Source organism: Lepisma saccharinum, chromosome 6, assembly GCF_977018435.1.
Source record: "Lepisma saccharinum chromosome 6, izLepSacc3.1, whole genome shotgun sequence".
NCBI lineage: Eukaryota > Metazoa > Arthropoda > Insecta > Zygentoma > Lepismatidae > Lepisma > Lepisma saccharinum.
In genome coordinates, this window is record NC_139234.1 from 61,704,899 (window position 1) to 61,726,921 (window position 22,023).

General features: G+C 37.2%; 2 protein-coding genes across 9 annotated transcripts in view; both read right to left on the reverse strand.

Annotated features, from left to right (window-relative positions):
* Positions 1-8,143, reverse strand: part of LOC145988814 (protein DOP1 homolog) — a 135,237-nt gene extending 127,094 nt beyond the window's left edge. For 3 of the 7 annotated variants that reach the window (XM_083124017.1, XM_083124016.1, XM_083124019.1), the window contains exon 1: positions 7,501-7,852. The gene's annotated coding sequence lies outside the window, so the exon portion shown is untranslated. Of the gene's footprint in view, positions 1-7,500; positions 7,853-7,932 lie in introns of those variants that run through there. The other 4 variants (XM_083124012.1, XM_083124015.1, XM_083124013.1 and 1 more) reach the window with 4 other exon arrangements.
* Positions 8,144-13,486: 5,343 nt separating this feature from the next.
* LOC145988816 (pyruvate dehydrogenase E1 component subunit alpha, mitochondrial-like) overlaps positions 13,487-22,023 on the reverse strand; it is a 33,667-nt gene continuing 25,130 nt past the window's right edge. For both annotated transcript variants that reach the window (XM_083124022.1, XM_083124023.1), the window contains one exon: positions 13,487-14,058. In XM_083124022.1, the coding sequence (XP_082980148.1) occupies positions 13,870-14,058 (189 nt within the window). In that variant the 3' untranslated portion in view covers positions 13,487-13,869. The remainder of the gene's footprint in view (positions 14,059-22,023) is intronic.

Genomic DNA, 22,023 nt, shown 5'->3' on the forward strand with positions numbered 1-22,023 from the left:
CGGGGGGGATCTGCAGATTTTTTAAACGGAGGGACAAGCAACGAATTTTTGAATGGGGTACATTACCCCGATAATAGTGTTGTCCCCTCAAGAAAAAGGGGCAAAATAGCCTCGTGAAAGCGTGGGAAGGTCCGGGATCAATTTAATGTACACGCTTAAGATTAAGCTACAACCAACAGTTACAAATTCGAATTGTTGAGGATCATGGCCTGCGTTTAGCGCTGCCGCCTCAGTCTCAAAAGAGAACCAATAATTATTATTGTGCGAACTTAAGGAGAATAAAATGGTTATTGTCCACTATTCGCACAATAAAAAAAAAAGGGGGAATTATATACAAAAATATGTGGTCACAAAATATCGTGGAAAATTTTACTCAGGCTTGACTAATTCTTAAGAGATCCCTGCAATTCAGAAAAATATACGCACACTAATCCAATATAAACACATGTATAAAATCTACATCACTCCATATACTTCGTCACTAGTTTTTTCTTACCAACAACAATTTTGTTCCTTCTCCTTTTCTTTTACGCGAAGTTTATAAACAAAAGGGTGGCACAGAATAGTACTCGAAGATTGTTTTGAGTCACAAATTTATTATATTCAATCTTGAAACAAGAACAATTAACTTCTCAAATAACAACAACATGAAGAATATTCTTATCGTGTACAAATCTAGTTTTACGTATCATTTAAGAATTCATCTCAATTGCAACATTAACAATTCTTACTGTCGTTCTTTCATTTGTCATTTGGCATGACGGTAATATATACATCATTTATGCACGTTACAAAATTCTAACAAATACTAGAACACGCACGAGTTCCAATTGAACCCTCTTAATTGGCCATTTTAAAACTTAACATGCCAAGAATTCAAACATTTACAATTTATCAATAAATGACCTAGTTTTGCCACATATCGTTCCTTTTGACAATAAGTAATACTATACTCCCTACTCCTATTTGATGCTCCCAGTATTTTAATTTTAATTTGTGCCAGCCTCGTTATTATTATTATTATTTCAACATTTAAAAAGTCGCAATGGTACAATTCAAGTGTCCCGCATACGTCTTGGGAAACATTAATAATTCAGGCAAACTCCGCAAATTCATTTGCGTTATTATTGACACGCAATCAGTATGGCTACTCGTTGCTATTTAATTAGATAAAGTACGTTAATAGCAATTTAGAACAACTAGTGTTTTCGTCGGTTCCACTTTTAGTCCTTTTATACTCATTTAAACCTTTGACTCAATTAAGTTAAAGATATGCCAATCTATCACAGTTCACGATCTTTGGATTTTTGCAGAAATAGAGGGGGAGAAGACGACACTGTACATACCTCCATTAAGTTGCACATGAAGTACCGGACACCAATTCAACACTGCTAAGGACGATTGGTCAAAAGAAGTCCTGCCTTCCTTCACGTTCCGTCATCAGAACATTGGCGTCACGTCTAGAAACGTCCATGGATTCATTCTCAGTCACAAATCTGGATCCTGATTCGGGTTGTGGGAAAAATACCCAAATCAAACTGGACGGCGATAAAGTTCACGCTTTCGTCAAATGCAACTTTCCATTTACGCGTATAAAGTTAATCAGGGAAAATGAGTTCTGCTTCGCGTGAATCGTCCAAACTCGGAGAGAGAATATATCGTAAAGTGCATGCTAAAAATGAAGTCAGAAAAGAGGTTAAGTCTCGCCCGCGAGGCAACTTGCACACTTAACCATGCAACACACTGAAAGGCTCTCTCTCACCCGTGACCCAAGTCACGTCATTGTTATCGCGAAGCTTGTAGAATCGGAACTGGAGTAGCCTTCTGCTCGAGAAGCGAGCACGGAGCGAGAGGTCGGTGGAGACCTCTAGCGGAGACTATTATAAACAACCAAACAACATACAAGACGCAAGGCGTACGAAGAAATGAGGAATTGTGACGCTTTTTCACGCGAAAATACAAAAGCGTAGGAAAAACGTCACAAAAACAACACTTGAATTTGAAATTATCGCAGTGTGGCCATCGTTGCTCCCCCTTCCAGACGTTCATGTCTCTACATTATTATACTTTTACCTAGAAATGTAGTGTAGAGGAGTTTAATCGCTGTTATTAAATGATATTATAGCTACTCTTAAAGAAAATAAAGTATTTAAGAAAATAAAGTATTTTCAAGCCGATTAAAGTTCAAAGCAACTACGGGGGAAGAGGGTGCAGTGGCACAACCACAGGGGGCAATGAGGATTGCCCCTCCCCACCCTTGGACGGAAATTAATTCTAGAGGAGAAGGGCAAACATTGAGATAAAAGAAAGCAAGACTAGTAGAATCTTGGAGTAACAAGACAAAGGGATAAATGTAAAGTCAAGTCAATACTTCAAATTTGATGTTCAGTTAGTAAATAAATAAGTGCATTAGTGGTAAGTTAATAGATATAAGATAAAGTTGTGACACACCTAATATCACTAATAGCTATTAATTAGTAATGATAATTAAGTAAAATAAAAAGAGATTATATTAAAGATTTAACTTAATCCTTGATGGATTCATGGGAGAAATATACTGAAATGTGTCAGTTATTCAGTCATTAATGATTAAAGATGTTGATCATTTTCAACAAATCTGGGACAATGGTATAGTCCGGTTGTTATTAGTATCCCACAAAGGAAGTAAATATAATTAATATTAATATTATGTGGTCATGGATGATTGTTATTTGTTCCATTAAATGTACATGGAGACAATATGCAAAGAAGGCATACCATTTTAGTAACTATCTCAGTTGTCTGAATGTATCAGACGATTAAAACATAAGTGTTACTTAGGTAATTGATACTAGCAGAGTATCAACACAAAGAAGACAATTTTGTTTTAGGTGAAAATAAATAGTATGCCACATAGAGCAACAAATTCTCATATTCTAGTCAAGTCTCAGTTAAAGTAGTAGAGTGAAGGAACTAAATAAATTTTAATGTTGAGTTAGGAAAAACTAGAACTAGAATAATTAATGTAATTAATCTGTTCTAACAATTACAGGATTTAGATGTATGATTAATATTGTGAAATCTTATTTCTGTGAATTAATGCTTGTTTTATGTTATAGATTTCCTATTCTTGTACTTGGTGCATGAGTACTGAGTGTCTTTTACCCTTGTCTACTCTTTGGTATGTACTTATCACCAGACTCTTCTCTTATTTCCGGAGTAAAGGTGGTAGGACAAATTTTTCTTATTTTTCATTTGCTCAGGAAGACATGAAACCTGGGAGACATATTTCTAACTTGAATATTTTATTTTGAGTAGTAAACAAATAAATACTAATTCAAATTCCTGTTTGAGAGTTGTACTGAAATTTGAGGAAAGATACTATAATGCAAAAATAAATGAGCTATCGAGTGTCTAAATTAAGGAAAATTTTTCACAACTTTTATACTATACTTTTCATCAGTAATGGAAACATGAACTTCAATTTGTTGTGCTGAACTTTAAGAAGAGACGGTTGAATTGAAATAATCAATTGTGTACTTAAGCAATTATGGCAATCTGTATCTTAGGACTTATTGTGCAGCCTTCAGTACCAAACAAATATCAACAAGAAAGTTAGTCTATTTTAATCCAGTACACTCACGAACAAATGTACTACAGTGACAAAGTCTCAAGTTGATAAGTCATTGAAACTCAATACACTTGAGTACATTAATAATCTTTTTCAGATATCCTTCTAGTGTGAAACAGCATTATACTGTAGATTTCTTCTGTTTACAGAAAAATGTTGTCATGTGTATCCATGTCTGTCCATGTGTCCCAGTGTATCCATCTGTGTTCGTCGCCTGATGTTTTCTGCTGTGATCCTAAGACTCCTCTCTCTTAAAAAGACTTGTTAAATTCCATCAAATAACTCAACGAAACTCTGAATTGTGAATACTAAACCACGAACTGTCGAAGTGAACAATTAAGCGAAAATCTACAACAAATTATTGTAAACATCTTCATCAATTATGTACAAACTATCTCTATATGTGGAGATTTCTCTTCAGCTTATCTTAGGGTTACCCACTAACACTCGCAAAATTCACCTTCATTCCAATTCCTTAAGTTGATGATAGGTTAGTACCCTCGTTTCCCTATACCTGCCTTCGAATTTGAATTTGAATTTAAAATTTTGGGTGCGTCAGCACTAAGACTATTTTGCACCCGTTACATTATATGGGGTCCAGCCCCTTATCGTAACAAATCACAACTCGAACGTTGCAGAATTAAAATCATAAAATATTAAAATGTTCTGACTTTCGTTAAAAGTTGAGGCTGCAAAGGGGCACTCAGCACACATAAGGACAAAAGAACAGGACAATACAAACAAAATTATACTGGCCATAGGGCCAGTCGCCAGAGCCTCGTTAGTCTTCAGTCCAGGGTGTACTAACGTGGAAGTGAGGTTGACATTTGGGTGTACTACGTGGAAGGTCACCCCTTACACCCCACCTGCCTTCGAGATGCTACAACGTTACGATACAGTTATCATCATGTGATCTTCAACGCTATACATGGGATGTAACTGCCGGACTCTGTGGCCGAGTGATTAGCACATCGTGCTGCGATGCCAAGGGTCCCGGGTTCGAATCCCCCTCGGGCTTGGTTGTTTGTGAATGTCCATTCATCAATTTCATCACTCATCCCCATCTTCGCAAATTAGCCAAGAGGCACAAAATGCGAAGTAAAATATACTAAATCAATCAATAAATCAATGGGATGTAACTCTAATAAAGTCCAGGTCTTCAATATTGGATGATATAGTTATGATACATCTCTAGAGCACTATGAACCTACTCTTCGGAAGGTTGTTTTTCAACATCTGCTTAGATGGAGGCCATCTAAGATAAGGTGGGGAGTTATTCATGCACATTTTGCATGTACATAGATCCAGTGAACTTAGTTACCTTAGATGGGTGCGGTTCACAAAAGGAAGCATTGTGGATTCCATCATCGAAAGTCACCACTGTCCACGTGCATTCTATAGCCTTGCCAGAAGTAAGGTCAGTAAGGACAGTAAGCTGTGGTCTCTACCGAAGGTTGTTGCAGCTGTTATCATGAGCGATGTGACTCCCTGTGGCTGTGAGCTGAGCTGTTACTCCCTGCAGCCCTGATCACTCAATGCCAAGGTCACCTGATACGATCATCCAACCTTGGCCTTCCAGACTTCCTGAGGCTGACCTTAGCCTAGACGAGTAAAAATACCCCAGGCTGGTGCAAGATGAGGACAGTAGCCCTGAACAAGGTTGCCAAGACCACACCCGACGTATAAATACCCTAGTCGCAAGACTAGGTGGGTGGAAGTCGAGTGATAGATCTAAGGTGCAGCCGGAGGCACTGCCAGTCCATACTCCACACCTAGATGGCTAACCACCCCGTCGTGTCTAGGCTGTCTACACGCTGATGGAAGATGGAACTGCTCTACAACTTTTAAGTATCGCTAATCTCTTATCCCTTTCTTCCAAGTGATTCCTTGCCTTTAACTCTTAGGTTGAGTTTCCTCCATCATATCAACTATGCTCTTTTATATTTAAAAACCACTGTTATTATTTATAAGGTGTTTCATTGTGTCTACACCTTACAGGTATCACCACTTTAGAATTACGGCTTGACCTTAGTACCTAATATGTTCTCTTACAGCAAAACCCCCTATGTCTGAGCTACGTTACCCTAACGGTTGACATGGGGGCCTTCAAACCCCAGCTGACTGTTACAATACTCAAGATGGGATTAGTTTTCACGTCTTCCATACATTATTTCTTCCAGATGGCCAAGAGGACCTGCGGGGTAGCACAAAGGGAAATTGCACCCTTCGATATAAAATTTTATACAAATAAAAATACATTTCGTAAAATTCTCCTATTCTTACAGTTTTGTCAAGTTGAGAGCCGTAGCTAGGGGGCGGCGGGAGTTGCCCCTGGGCGCCGAACAATATAAATGAAGAAAAATGTAAAAAAGAATGCCATGGCGCTCCATGAATTTTTTTCTGCCATATTAAAATCAATATTGTTTTCAGTTCTACAATTCCTTTCATACTTCTCATACTCACTAAACATACAGTCCTGGTAACGTATCTAGAGTTCAGATGTGGGGGTCATCCGTAAAAATTGTACACTTACGGGTATATATGTTGGAAAATTATGTTTTTCATTACCGCTATCGTTCTCCATACATACACATAACAATCATGTTTCATGATATGAACAAGTGATGTTCGGCATTGGTTGCGCTGTCTACAGCACTGCCACACTGTTCCTCCGTTACTTGCAGAGCATTAGTTGTACCAGTTAGATATAGTGAAAACACATTTAACTCGTTTATTTCCGAATTACTTACATTTGTACTTACCTTATATGCATAGCGGAACATTTTTCAACTTGGGATTAATATGTTTTTTTCACTGAAAAAAGCATAATTTTTCACATTACAAGTATTTATTGGTCATTGCTAATTCGCTTTTGTTACACACAATATGGTGGGCAAATCTTGACTCACGTTGTCTATTGTCAGTTGATATGCAGTGTTTCAAAACTTAAGAACCGAAAAATGCCGCACAAACTATTCATAAAAGGTTTTTAAGCGAAAATTGATCCACAAACTATTCACGGAAGGTTAGGTTAGGCAAACAGAAAATTAAATTGGAAAAAAAACAACTTGCTCACACGTCATCTGGTAAAACTACCGAGTGGTTGCTACACTGACAGCGGGTTACATATTTGAACGCACCGAACATTTGATTCACATAGTCGACGGTAATGGTGACACGAGCTACTGTGCAACAGAGATACATTAATGCTAAAAATGACATTATTTACTGGCCGAATAAGTTGAACGAATGGAAAAAACACTATTCCCAGCTTCCAAAAGTCCACAGGAACTCAATTCCGTAAATACTTTCCCGTCATTCTCCTGTAAATTTGAAGAAATATGTTTTCACAATATCTGTTACCAAAGATTTAACTGATATCCCCACAAAACTATTTCAGGTAAGATTAGGGTAAGAAATTATCTTGATTTTCGTTAACACTTATTAGATTAACTAATTTTGGCCTTCTGATCGGTACATTATGAACGGGTAGCCGCACGAACCATGCATAGATAGCCCCACGAACCATTTCCGGTAAGGTTAGGTTAGGCAAGCTAAGTTAAAATTTTGTTCGTAAAACAATGCGATTCAGCTTTTTTTTAAAAATTCTCAACTTACAACTTCGCGATTTCCAGACGTGACCCCCGAATTTTAACAACAGATTCGTGATTAGAAGGCCAAATTTTGTTAGTATACCAAATATTAACGAAATTGGAGACATTCTCTATATTCTGCATTCGCTCCAAAGGATTAAACTATCTTTACACAATGTAAAATTAAAGAAAAATTGACAAAGTAGAGGGTAACGTCTGTAGACTTCTGGGACAAAATCACACTATGTAAATAAAACGTATGAAGTTAATAGTCAATTTGCCTTTGCCTTCACTTACCTTTGTGAGCAACTGTATAATTTAATTTCTCTTCTATCTGTGCACTTACATCCTACATTTCCTTCTCTTTTGAGGGAAATCCTATGGGGAAATCTAGCCTTGTATCGCTACTAACTTTAGCAGAAAGATATACTAAGCTGGAATAGAAAATTGGCAATAGCACATACACGTCTGATGAAGCTTTAGCGACAATACACACCTTGCTGCCAACTTGTATTTTACAATTTTCTTACCGATAACAGCATAGATAACACATTATCATTTCTTGCGTACTACACAACCCTTGGTAAGGTAAGAAACACACAACTCGTTTGTACGAAAACTTGATCGTCTTTTGTTTCATTGCAGCACTGACATTTGTATATAGGTTCCTGCAATTGCACTAGATATTGCTACTTTTAATTACCGCTTTCGAGTACACACGAAACTAACCTTTTAATTCATTCAAAATCTTATACTACAGTTCTTGGGAATTTCACTACGAATTGTTGATATTTTCTGTTTCCTTTAACTTATTATGGCAACACGTAATCGTCATCTTCATTTTTTGAAAGTCCCTCAGGAAATGAAAAATTCCCACTCGATGAAAAACAATCCCTTTGTTATACATAAAACATTTCGTGCCCGGTGGTTGTAAATGAAAACTTGCTTCTTCACAAAAATGCAAAATTTATAATATGCCCTCACCTCCTGTAACGTAAACTGTGTCATTGCATATTATTATGCTGTATAAATTAAATAACATTTTCACTGTAGGCACTATTCTATGGCACTAGGCAGCGAAGGAAAGTGAACAAACATTGTTTTTGTTATCTATTTTGTGTGTCTTCGGAATGTAATTGTACTGAGGACGGAAGAAGGTTTCTTTAGTTTGTTGACATTTTTGTTTCAGTTCGTGGTACCATGTGGTACTAGCGGAATTCTTTACTACTTTCGTTTGATTGTCTCAAAATTTCGTGGTAATGCACCCCCTCTGCGTACGCCAGTTCTTGGGTTGAAGCTCACGGAATGAACACGGTGTTTGGAAGCGACGGTACTATTATCGTATGAGGGAAACACCTACCGAAGCGACAATGTAATTTTTACAGTGAGATAATTCAAAAACTTTAGATAAGAAATAATTTCTGAAAACTGAGTGACAGCACCTGCGCAACTATGCTGTATAAATATATGAACAGACGCATACTTTCAGCTAGAATGCTGTAGAAAGAAGTATGAAAGTGTGAAACAAATGTGTGTGATGTGAGCCACTATAAAACATTTCTGTAAATGTTTTACATCCGAATTAACTGTTCATACCATATGAAAGATCGCAATCGGATGGCCACCAATAATCGTGTTTGTTGTGTCTAAATTGTATGTATAAAATATTGGGTCAATGAGTATGGCCAGATCTATATTTGCAGTGGTATGGAAAAATTTTATTAAATCGCTAACCCCAAAACGGGCAAAGAAAGAATTAATTGGAGCAGATTATCACGGCAACAAATATTTTGAAACTCCTCCAGATCTAAAAAGTGATAAAAGAAGGCCTTCAAGATGGTTTGAACCTGTAAATGAAAATTCCTATGGCAATGATCACGCAATTCCAGTTGAATGGGAGTCTTGGTTGAGAGGACGAAGGAAATTTCCACCCCAAAAGCATGAAATTGACAAAAATATTGCAGTCATTAAGCTCAAAAAGTGTAAAGCAAAAGCACTTAAGGAAAGTGATCATGAATCTTGTAAAGAAACGCTCAAGTCAAACCACGATGGTGAATTTCCAAAATACAAAGAATTTGAAGTTGTGCCTGGTGTAAAACCTCAAGAGTGACAAACTAAGATGAAAATTATTACATATCTTTAGTGAAATATTAATATTTGCAAACAGAAGCATTTCCTTTTTCTGTAATATACTTATGTAAATTAGGAATGCAAAATAATTTTGTGAATTAAATAAAATAAACCTATGAATATCCCCTACATCTCTAGATTAATCGGAGACATTTAAGATGTGTTGGCACAAATGATAGAACACAACACTATGCACTACGACGAGTAAAATTTGTTTGTATGCATACTACAAGTGAAAGAACACGTCAGAAATTGCTATCAGCTCCAAACCTAACAACGGAAAATTATAGGTGCTGTTATTATTATGATGATGTGTTAAGTCCACTTTATGCACAGAAAGGCTAATCCGGACTGGACCCGCAGTTTAAAGTGGGGTCGGAACTACTGTGCCATATGCCTTCACCAGGTTTCAAGCCCAGGACCTCTTGATTACAAAGCGATTACATTAGCACTATGCCACCAGGGAAGCATTTATAGTTGCTGTTGTAGAATGTCGTGTTGGGTGCTGCATTCACTTGCACGAAGCTTTCGGGGTATTCTACTTCACAGTAAGGAAACAAGACTACTTTACTTCACAATGACAGACCTCTGCAAGCTAAAAACAACCGGAAATAATGACAAATTTTGCAAGGGATTACAGAAGGTCAAGGGAGCAATTTTGGATACATTTTGATATTAAATTTTTGTGACTTGTAACACTATTACAAGACATTTCAATTTGGCACAAATGTCTTAAGAGGCTAGAATCCTATTTTATGAAAGAGGCCTATAGTATAAGTTCCTCACTACAATGTTGGTGGAGGGAAGAGAAAACTTTGTGGACAAAAGTGAATTTTCAATTTCCTGTTATTGGAAGTTTTTTTTTTTTTTTTTTTTTTTTGCAACATCTATGAAATTAATTTTTCCCTTGGTTCATGTCACATTGGCTGCGTTCGGAGGACTGGGCCGATGCAGAGCTGCTCACTTGCAAGCGATCACCGGAAAAGTGGAATTTCTTCAAACGCTTCAGCTCAGTGATCGCATTCCACGGCCGATTTCCATCTGCTGCAGACAAATGAGCAACATTGCTGCCATCCTGGACAGCAAGCTTGCCTGTGCTGTTGTCAAAAGTTTGCAACGGATGACCATATATTTAGGACCCTTTTAGTTTGTTTTTTTAAACAGGTTTTAGAGATGTTTTAAGCCCACTTTATGCACAGATAAGCTAATCGGTACTGGACTTAGTTTTAAAGTAGGATCCGCCTCTATCGCATAATGGTACCAGTGCTTAAAGTGAGGTGGAAGCACCAAAACTGCTTTCTGGCAAATCAATTTGGTACCGGATCTCAGTTCCTGCCAAAACATTGGAAGTCCATTTTATTTATATAATTTCTTGTTACATTTATTCTTGTAAACAAGAGATGAAAAGGGAAAGTTCTTGTACTAAATTTATCTCCCGTCGGCGGGCAGTCAGTAGGTTCCAGACATTTCATGGTGACAAGACAGGTTTCGTTTATCGCATTTTTCTGTTGGTAGATGTTAAACGCAAAGCTTCAGAAGCGAAAGCGATGGATTTCCCAGAAGCGGAATATAAGCTTCTAGAAGGAGAATTATTTCCTGTTGCTGTCAGTTATGCGCTATGAAATGCCTCTTTTTTCTGTAGTTGGTTCATCTGCGGCCTTATAATTTATCCCCTTGTGTAATATACCAGTGTCCGATAATTTTAATTTGTTAGGTGGCAGCGGTGGCTCAGTCGGTAACGCATCTGACTACCATGCTCAAGGTCCCGGGTTCGATCCCCGGCAGGTTCAAATCTGGGAACTTTTCTAACGTAGAAAGCGACCCCGGCGCACACCCAGCGTCGAATGACATGGGTACCTGGGGGGTAAAGGCAGTCAGGGGTATGATGCTGATCACATCACCCCACTCACGACCGGATCAAGAAAGTGTGGGGCGTTACCCCCACATCCCCATACGCCTTCATGGCATGGTGCTAAGCACAGGGGAGCACTTTACCTTTTTACCTTTTTGTTAGAATAGCAGATTAAAATTTAAAGGAACATTCTGCGATAATTCAGTTTTATTACGAAGAAACACAACTGTAATGGTATTGTGAACGAAACTGAAGATGACGAGAGCAACAGACGTATCACATCTTGTGTTTATATATTTACTTTGGATGCAATAATAATAACAATAATTGGTCGAATTGATTTATAAAGCGAAGTAAATTGAATGAAATCAAACAATTGTTATTTTAATATTAATTTATTATTATTAGTAGTAGTAGTCGTGTGCATTCAGTTGTGGCATTAGTGCTATTAAATGAAACAACTTTAAGCACTGCCCGAGACCCAGGCCCGTACCCAGGGTCCTCGAACTATGAAATATTTAAATGTTAAAATTTTCAACAATCCGCCTAAGACTGCGGGACGACATGGGTTCAGTCTCTGGGTTTTTGGCCTGTGAATGGGACTGGTGGTAATCCACCACTGTAAGGAAATTGGGAAGCTAGGAATGAGTAGCGTAACCTGGTCATATAAATCTCCTATAACGACTGGGGGTTTGACGTGATGACACCACGTCACCCCATTACTGGTTGAAGATCTCCACACCTCTAGGTAGGATTGTGGGAGGAGACTGGCAGTCGGGAGATAGGCCAAGGCCCTTCAAAGGCTGTCGAGCCACAGGTTTTTACTATTATTATTATAACGTATAAAAAAAATTACGAAAATAACATTGAAAAATCATGTAACACACGCCTAAAGACATATTATTTCAAAATAAAATCATAACTTGGAGTAAAGTGGAGGGTAGAAAGTTGGGAGAGGGTGGAAAGTAGAGGGCGCAAGAAATCAACCTTGCCACCCCCGATAATCATTGCTAACATGTATCATTTAATTTACAATCATACATTTTTCTAAACATAGAATTATCGTGTTTGTTCAGGGGTCCTGGTATAAGTGGTTAGCACAGCGCACTACAACGAAAAGGGGTTCTGGGTTCAATTCCCAGCTTTGGCATAGGTGTTCTGTGTGTTCCTTCACATCAATTTAATATCGTCGCGATTAGACAAACTTGGAAGAAAAGCAAATAAAAAAAAAAATAACCCAATTCAATGACCTTCACAGGATTTCTGATCTTCTCTTTGTTAAATATTTTCGGATCTACCTCCTCCTCCTCTAAAAAATCCTGGGTATAGCAATATAAACAAAATAAAGATAAAACACGAATGTAAGACTAATATAAGTATGAAATTAGATTGACCATTATTAATAGAATTAAAATCTAACACTTAATGAAAACATTTAAACTATAGCCTCCCTCAATATATACACACACCCACACTCAAAGAATTCCTGGGAAGGGGCTACCGAAACCCTTGAGATGTGTACATACTGACCGTGCTATGCCTCTCGCATATAAACATTAGTTTCAAGTTGCGGCTACTTAGATACGGAAAAGCTTGCGAATAACTTTTTAATTTTAATTAAATAATATATATAAATATAGGGACACTTATTTGCTTGTAGACGACTATGAATTTCTGCACTAGTTGTGACTGTGTAAACTATATTCTCAAATTTGTAGCATATCGTGGATTCCACGTCGTCTGCTCCACCATGTCTACTGAACGGGTTCACTGCAGCAAGCGTACTTCCCAGGCAATCAAAACAATGGTGCCCGATCGCTGAGCCTTCAGTACTGAGCGTGCCGTTCGGAGCACTGAACCACTGCGGGAGCGACTCACTCTGCGACCAATATCTGATATGTGGATACCAAAATTGAAAAAGAAACAAACATATATATCTGTTATAATATTCTGGAACCTCTTTAAAGTATGATTGCATTTTGTTTGTATCATTGTACTTTCTATTCTTGAAATCAACTTAGGCTCTACCCCGTTCAATTTGATGCCACTACTCGCAAAACTCATGGGCTATGCAATGATGAAGATGAATTATGAAATAGACAAAGAAAGAAACTAATTGTCCATGCCCTATACAAGGTCTGAACCCAGGACACATATCGTCACAGCATGCTATGTCCTAACACGTTAATTATAAAGTTTACTTGCAAGGACAACTGAAATCCATCACATGAATACAGACATCACTTCAAAAGAACTAAACACAAATGAGAAGGTGAAAACTATTATTAAAAACACAGTTGATAATATCTATTCAGTCTATTTACAATTCACTCTTACAACACAATACAGTCATCTCTTTCTTACATTTTATGTTTGTATGGAAAACGAAAAAAAACTTCTCAACTTACGCAGAGATCACAAGTACACAAGTTTTATTTATGTGTATCCAAATTAACAAACAAAAGCAAACTGCGAATCACAGCAACAAAATTATTGCTTTCATGCTTATTTTTTTAAATACAATATATAATTTACAATTCTACATCTGCTTCTGTGATCATGTTCCTGGACAATGATGTATATAACACGAAGTGTTGCATTTTTGAGTGCAAGAAATTTACAGAGATCCCACTGTTACTGCATCATCACTTAATGTGTTCTGAAGTTTTAGTCACAAACATTAATTATTTTAAATTCACAGCTGCTCCTAAACGCTTATGTTCTACAAAATCCCATGGTGTAGTTCCTCGAATAAGTGTTTCCAGTGGTTCTGCATAGATGTCAGCACCTAGTTCTTCCATAGGAATCTCCTTGTCAGCTTTTGCTTTCTTCACATTGTCATCCACTACTTGTCGAATTTCTTGATCAATTTTCTGAAATTGATAGAATTTTTATGTATGATTATTTTCAATTTCATGCATATATTTTGAATGAAAATACATGAAATAAAATTCAAATCCATATGGCGCACATAGTTATAAATTTAGTACATATGTAAGTTTGAAGTAATGTATGGTATATTGTACCATGCGGCCCTTGTTTCTTTTCCTGTCAGTAAGCCAATCACCTTTTCTCCCCAAAAAGCAGTGGTTCGGCAGATTCTTGAATACTTGCACTCCAAGACAGAGGGGCTATTAATCTGCCACCCAATGTTGCAAAACCCTTATAGGACAATCTACAGGGTGGCGCACGATATGATCCACCATTTGTTTTTTGTTTTTTTGAGATCTGAGATGAGGAATGACATCATGTGTGCCAACAGCAGTTGCAGTAGTCATTGGAAATATTGTGTGATGAAAACTGAAGCGTAGTGCATCCACCTGTCCCCAGGGGGCTAGAGTATACAACATGGCGGACAAAGGAAGACTTACGACGGAACAGCGATCAGCAACTGTGCTATTTCTCGCCGAAACAAAGAGCATTGTGGGGACTCAGAGGCGCTTTCGTGCACATTTCCAAACTCGGTGGGCCCCCCTCGAGTAAAACGATACACATACACAAACTGCATGGAAAGATTCTAGTGGAAGGAACAGTACTGGAATCAAAGCGTGATCGTCGTAAACCTGTGCGTTCGCCTGAGAATATTGAAGCCGTCCGCGTCGCTGTGCAGAGAAGTCCTGGCAAATCGACCAGAAAAGCAGCAACACAACTTGGGATATCAAGACGTTCTGTTCAAAGTATTCTTAAAAGTGATCTCCACATGTATCCGTACAAGATTACCGTGGTGCAAAAACTCATAAATGAACAGAAACAGAAGAGATTGACCTTCGCTAATTGGGCCGAGGGTAACAATGCAACACTGTACAACGTGTGGTTTTCTGACGAGGCGCACTTCCATTTGGATGGTGTGGTTAACAAACAAAATGTGCGCTTTTGGGCAGCTAAAAATCCACGAGTGCTTCATGAAAAAGTTAGCCATGCACCGAAGGTTTCGGTCTGGGCCGGTATCTCCAGTCATGGTCTGATCGGACCCTTTTTCTTTGAGGAGACAGTAAACAGTGAACGTTATTTGACCATGCTCCGCAATAGTTTTATTCCACAGCTTTACTGTTCAATACGCAGTGGTTTATGCAAGACTGTGCAAGACCACACACAGCAAATATTGTGCTGGATTTTTTGCACGACATTTTCAATCTTTGTGTAATTTCAAACAGATTTCCTGATCGTTTCACTGGTGGACAATCCTGGCCCGCATATAGCCCAGATCTCAACCCCTGTGATTATTTTCTTTTGTTTTTTTTAAGGACAAGATTTTCGGAAAAAAAAACCCTCAAGATTTAATGGAACTGCGAAGACATATTGTTCAGGCTTGCAGTGAAATTACGGAACCCATGTGCCGTAGGGTAATTGGAAATATTAGTGTTCGCTTGACTGAGGTTAAAAGTCAAAACGGTGGCCATATTGAGCATGTAATTCAGTAGTACGTTTTTCCAAAGTGTAACCTTTGTGTCATTTATGTTTCATTGAGAGATTCTTTATAATATAGTTTTTATTCAACAAAATAGTGGATCATTTCGTGGATGGTAAAAAATAATAATTAGGTGCCTGACATTTTTTTTAAAAAAATCATTTTTCGTTGTAACCCCTATGCAAGGGTAGTTCAAATCAGGCATTATTTATTTTTTTACATGACTTCATTTAAAAAATTACAGCCATTTTTGTTTCAAAACTTCCGGCATTTTTGGCCTTTGCAGACAGTTGCGATAAATTTGATAACTCAGGTAAAAAAAATGATAGAAACTTTGGGGTTAAAAACATTGTTTTCAGTACATTTCAAGCTACACTTTTATGTCCTATACGCTTTTACACAAACACTGATTGAATTGGCTGAAATTTAGGGCCAAACTGATATTCACTTTTCAACAAAAATAAGTTTAGAATTTTTGTAGCAGGGAAGGACCATACTATCAGAGCTATATATATATATATATATTTTTTAAAGGAATGTATACATCCAAAGCTTGAGCAAAAATATTGAGCTCTGTTTGCTCTTTGAAAAATGCATTGAGAAGTTTTGTATAATTTTTTTAATCTTAATTTGTCTTATTTTTAGCACTTCCAAACCTTTTAAAAATAAATTACTGCATAATGGGTTAACACTATTTTACCAAAAAAAAAATGCTTTTCTATGGATTTTAACCCTTAAAGGAGCAAGATATGTTCCAATTGCCGAAAAAATATGACATGTTATAATCAGACTACTTGAAACTCAAATATGACCAAGTTATATAAAATTTGTAAATTCCTATTGCAACGTTGCCAATTTTGTTGTATCCTGAGAGATACAAAGTTCCTTTGTGGAAAAGTTTGACTACATAGCGCAATGTATCTTTTAGGATGTAAAATTAGAACACATATTTGTTTTTATTTATTCACAAAAAGAAAATTTGAAAATTATTTTATTCTCAGTCAGTACCAGAGGTGGTCACCCTCCGGAGGGCGACCCTCATGAGGACAGACCTCACCCTCCGAAGACTTGTGAGGGTGAGGTCGATCTGTGAAGGTGAGGGTGAAAGGCTAGTCATGAGGGTGAGATTGAAAGGTGAGTCATGAGGGTGAGGGTGAGGCAGAAAGATGAGGTGTGAGGGTGAGGTTGAAAGGTGAGTCATGAGGGTGAGGACATGTGAAGGTGAGGGCAAGAGTCAAGTCGTGAGGGTGAGGTCAAAGTTGAGTCATGAGGGCAAAAGACGAGGGTGAGGGCAAGGGCGAAGTCAATCTGTGATGGTGAGGGTGTAAGTCGAGTCGTGAGGGTGAAAGGCAAGTTGTGAAGGTGTGTGAGGGTGAGGATAATCCGTGAGGGTGAAAGGCAAGACGTGAGGGTGAGGGAGGTTGAACGAAAATGACCATCTCTTGTTTAAAGTAGGATCGGAACCACAATGTGCCTCCACTGGGAAATTTTGATCCAAGTAAACACCAAACAATTCGCAACATGTACCCATGCTAATTACAAAGTCACATAAGCCAAATAGTCAGGTGTTGCTCCTTAAAAGAAGCATTGTCACACAATCCAGCAGCTATGTGTACAAAAACAATTATAATCGGAATGCATTTTCTGCCATTCAAAAATACAGTTTGTGTGCTTGTTTTTCATTATTAGCTAATGTGAAAATGAATGTATTGGAAAATATATTTGAAATAGTTTGTTCCAACACAAATGCTTTTGCACCGAATCCTACCCCCTCTTTGCGTAATTTACGAGAATGATAATGTCTTTATAATAATGTCTTTGATACTGCTGCTGCTACTACTACTAGTAATAATATTAATAGCAATGCATTATTATTATTATTACTGATACGATTATCCTGGTACTTGCCCCCCCCCCATACATAAATTCGTGGTTGCGCCTCTAATTTTAATGCAGGGTGCGATTTGAAGGGAGGATAGGAGGGATCCATCTCTCTGTATCTTCAACCATCAAACCTCGTTATCCATGACACATCTTATCCAGGGATCTTTATTTCCAATTCACTGGATATGTAAATTATATTATTAAATATATCATACTCAGTGTGTTCCAGTACAGTTTAATTCAGTTTACATCCCCAAAGTTACAAACAAAAAATTATTCGTAATTTATGCTGGCTGTGTACAGTATATGGGCCAGCGGGTCCCTAGTCCACACAATAATTTGTCGTGCTATTATTACTATTATTATATTTGTTGCCGTGATTCGTGGTGGAGTGATTATTGAAATCAGTAAATAATAGATATCAGAAAAGTTACGTTACATTGTTAGTGGGCATTAAAATCATAATACTTGGAAGGAAGGATTTATATGATATTTGTGAATTTATACAGAGTAATTCAAGTGCTTGAGGCCACTCAATCTTTTTGAAAAGTTTTCGCCCCTAGCTATGTCTCATTTAGATGCCATATATTCGATATTTCTAAGACTTCTGGTGTTTCACAAATACTTTTCTATTGAATAGTAAAAACTGGCTGTGTTTTTTTAGGAATGTTGGGTCGCTTCGTCGTTTAATCCTGTTTGAGAGCTTGTTGAGTTTTGTAGCGATTTGTTATTTCTTAAAAAAACTAAGTAAATGTGTTCCCCGATCCACTCATGAGAGGTGCAAATTTGAAAGATTGGTGAATTATTTGAGACAGTAGTTATTTATAATGGAATTTGGTATCCATTATGACACTGTAGAAGCACTGAAAGTACTATCATTGTGTACATAAAACCTAAATCCTTCAGTTCTCAGAGCACAACAAGAAATTCACATTGTTACTCTTGCTTGAAACGTTAAAAACTATTGATTCGCCGTAGCAGGACGGTAGTTGTTCAGGAAATCCATACTTTCGAAAATAATTTTTTGAATTTTCGGTGGACAATATGAATAGCTGGTTTGAAGACTTACATTTATTTTCGCAATTAGTCCTATTAAATGCACATACATGGCAATTAGATAATTGTGAATGTGTGTTTTATGGTGAGATGTCAGGTGATCTGATGCACACGAAATCATGTGTGCATCAGTAAAAGATTTCGCATCTAGAAATAAAATCCAAAACACATTTCTACCTCACTCAAAGATTATGAGATTTCAATCAAAATTGTACCAATTACACCTGAATGTATACGTCGGTTCAGTGTCGTGAATCCAACCTTTAGTGATCAGAGTGAGATTAAATTTGCTCGGATCATAGAATACATCACCATAAATCAATTTCGGTGATACCTCGTTTTTGTAAGTATTTCCTTTTTCATGACATAGGACCTCCAATCATTATTTTAAACTTTCGTTTTAGAAGTAACTCAAAGAAAAGAAAATGGTTATTGGAGGTTGATTTAAAGGGAAATTTTCTCAACCTTTTTAGAATTTTTTATTGCCAAAAAATTTCAAGAAGGGGCCCCTTATTCCCTCTGCGTATGTTAGTGGGGTAAGCAAATTGTGTGTCTGCTAGAAGTGGAATCCAGAGATGCTTGGATTTAAAAGCGACAGCATGGGCACTACAATATCGGGGAGTTGCCAAAGGGAACCCCACGATACATTTATCCATGAAAATAATTGTAGAAATTGACTGACATATTTAAATTTATAACACAGTAAACTATTGTACTTGTACTTTGATTGTTGTTCTGTCCCATTCATTTTCTCTTTTCAAAAACTTCCACCCAGTACACATATTTCCATTTCCACGCTGTCTTTATTTATGAAGCTACGCTAAATGCGCCTGTTCCTACTGTGAGCTTACCATCAGGGTTTCCAAGAATGAATGTCTTTCTGCATATCGAAACTGTCCCTCTTACAACACAGGATGGGGCAGGGGGGGGGGGTAGGGGCTTTGAACACCTGCTGGGCAAGTCTTCCTTACCTATGGAATACCAGTAATTGTGATGTAGTGAGATCAAGTTCATCATCTTTGTGCAGAGGATGAAGTAATCCCAAAACTTAGATGTTTACATATTATCAATAGCTTGCTGATTTTTGCGTATTTGCCTCTTTCATTCCTTCGTAGTAAAACATAGGCTTTAATGCTTTAAGTACCGTTTAAAGGTGTTTCTAGTCCAAAAACGCATTTTTATAGTGCCTATAAATGCCTATTTGGTAGGTTAGTGCATATTTTGCTTAATTGTGCCTAAAATGCCTATTCTGCAATTTTTGCTTACTTCAGCTTTGTTATTCGCCTATGTTGAAGAATGTAAGCCTACACTGATGTTGAACTGAACTGACTGAAAACCTCAATCGGGGTAAGCAAACTGGACAACCTGTTGGTGACTCATCACCGTAAACATAACAACGCCTACCACCTAACCACCCTTTCTTTTTTTACCTGAAATCTTGTAGCAGTGAATCAGTACTCATTTGCTTTGTTGTGTGTGTGTGTGTGTGTGTGTGTGTGTGAAAGGAAGTAGACAGTTATCAGTGGAGATATCATGTTCATGTGTTTAAAAATGGGAAAAGCACAAGCCTGCCAAATGTGTATTAATTTAAAAATGGATTTCTGCAAAAGTTTGTTTAACCACTGACAGAAAATTTGATTTTTGTTATTTAGCGTCGCTTTTCTTCTACTTTTGGCTAATCGCGAGGATTCGGATGAGGAATGATATGATGAAATTTATGAAGGAACACTTACGAAGCAGGTAGGATGATCTGTGAAAATGTTGCTAACTTGGGGAAACCATGCCCCCTCACTTCGAGCACTGTTTATCCTTTTATTTTTAAGTGATGGGTAGAAAAACAAACCCTGCCTGGATACGTTTTCGGAGTAGCCGGAAATCACGTCAGCAGCTGATAGTTTTAAACAAGGCCATTACATAAAATTACATCTATTTCTCATGTGGGAAAGAAATATTAATTTGTCTTTTGATATTAGGATGTCTTTTGAAGTGCCTATTTTTGTTATTTTTGTGGCCATTTGTCTGCGTATTTGAGGGGTACTTATTAGTGCTATTAAATCTGTACTCTAATAGTTAGACATTATACACATTAATATCTATTGTTTTGCTGGCTCGGTTCAAAAACTAAAAAGTAGACTTTGATCTTTCCAATTTCCCTTCAATTATGTCCATGGAATGACTACCCATTTTATTGTATTCTCTTCATACATGCATATTTCTCAACATTTATCCCATAATATTCAAGTAATGTAATTTTCTCATAAACCGATAGTTTTAAATAAAAATTAGAACTTAGCAATATTCCAGTGGTTTAGAGGCCAAACATGTGACACATCCATAAAACGTAAAAACTTTCACTGTCAAACGTAAGGAAATCAAAGTAACAAGAGGAGGAAAAATAACTGATCCTGTTGTATCTTACAGTACCAAGTTTAGTTTTAAAGAACATATCTATCCACTATGTCTTAGCGTACGAAAAATTCGGTTTTGTAAGATGTCGTGGATAAGAACTGGCAAGCGTAAAAAATATTAGAAATTGTTGACTGATGTGATGAATATTCTAGTAGTAAGATAGAAATATAAAAATAGCCTGCCAATGTTTTCGACATTGTGAAACAAAACATTGCAGTGCCTGAAAATCACACATTTCTTTAATTTTTCTATTGGCCAAAATAGTTTGTTTGGCACTTGACAAATAAATAGAAACTCTTTAATGAAATATTTCCTCAATTAGAGTATCAGTTACGTTTTTATCTATGTTCAGGGCCGGATTAAGACTAAATTGGGCCTGATGCTGTATAGTAACTGTATAATAAGTAACGCTGTGTCTAGGCATCCGAAATTGGGGCTCCAAATTTCATTCTAAGATTTATTTTCAGGTTAATATAGCAAAAGAAAACTGTTCAGCTTTCGGAAAATTCTCGTCCGTTTTCATCTGGGCCTATTTCAGGAATAGGCCTAATGCTGCAGCCTCAATAGCACCCACCTTAATCCGTCACTGTCTATATTCCTCGTTTTTTTAATGCTAGGCAGTTGATTTACTTGTTGTTGCTATCCCCTGATGCTGCTCACGTCTCGTACAATATATACCGTAAAATATTTTTCAGTGTTCAAATTACGTATAGATGTTGAATGTGCAGACAGAGGGAAAGGATTGAGAATGGGAAATAAAGAAATTAATAATTCCCATTCAGTTACCTGAATCAACAAATTTCCTTGACAGAAAAGAAAATAAACTAAATGTTTGATAATTGCAACGTTGTTTTCTCTTAAAACCGAGACGAATTAGAACACTGGGAATGATGTAGGCAGCAGTAGCAAATGATGTTTGTAGTCTTGTTGCTATAGTCCACTCTCTTAAACGCAGAATGGAACCATGTAGTTATAGGAATCGATACACTGACCTTGTATTATGACGGATTCCTTCCGAAAAAAAAATAAGTGAAACAGTTTTTTGGGGGGAGAAAATGAAATGAAAAGTTTCATGTGTCTA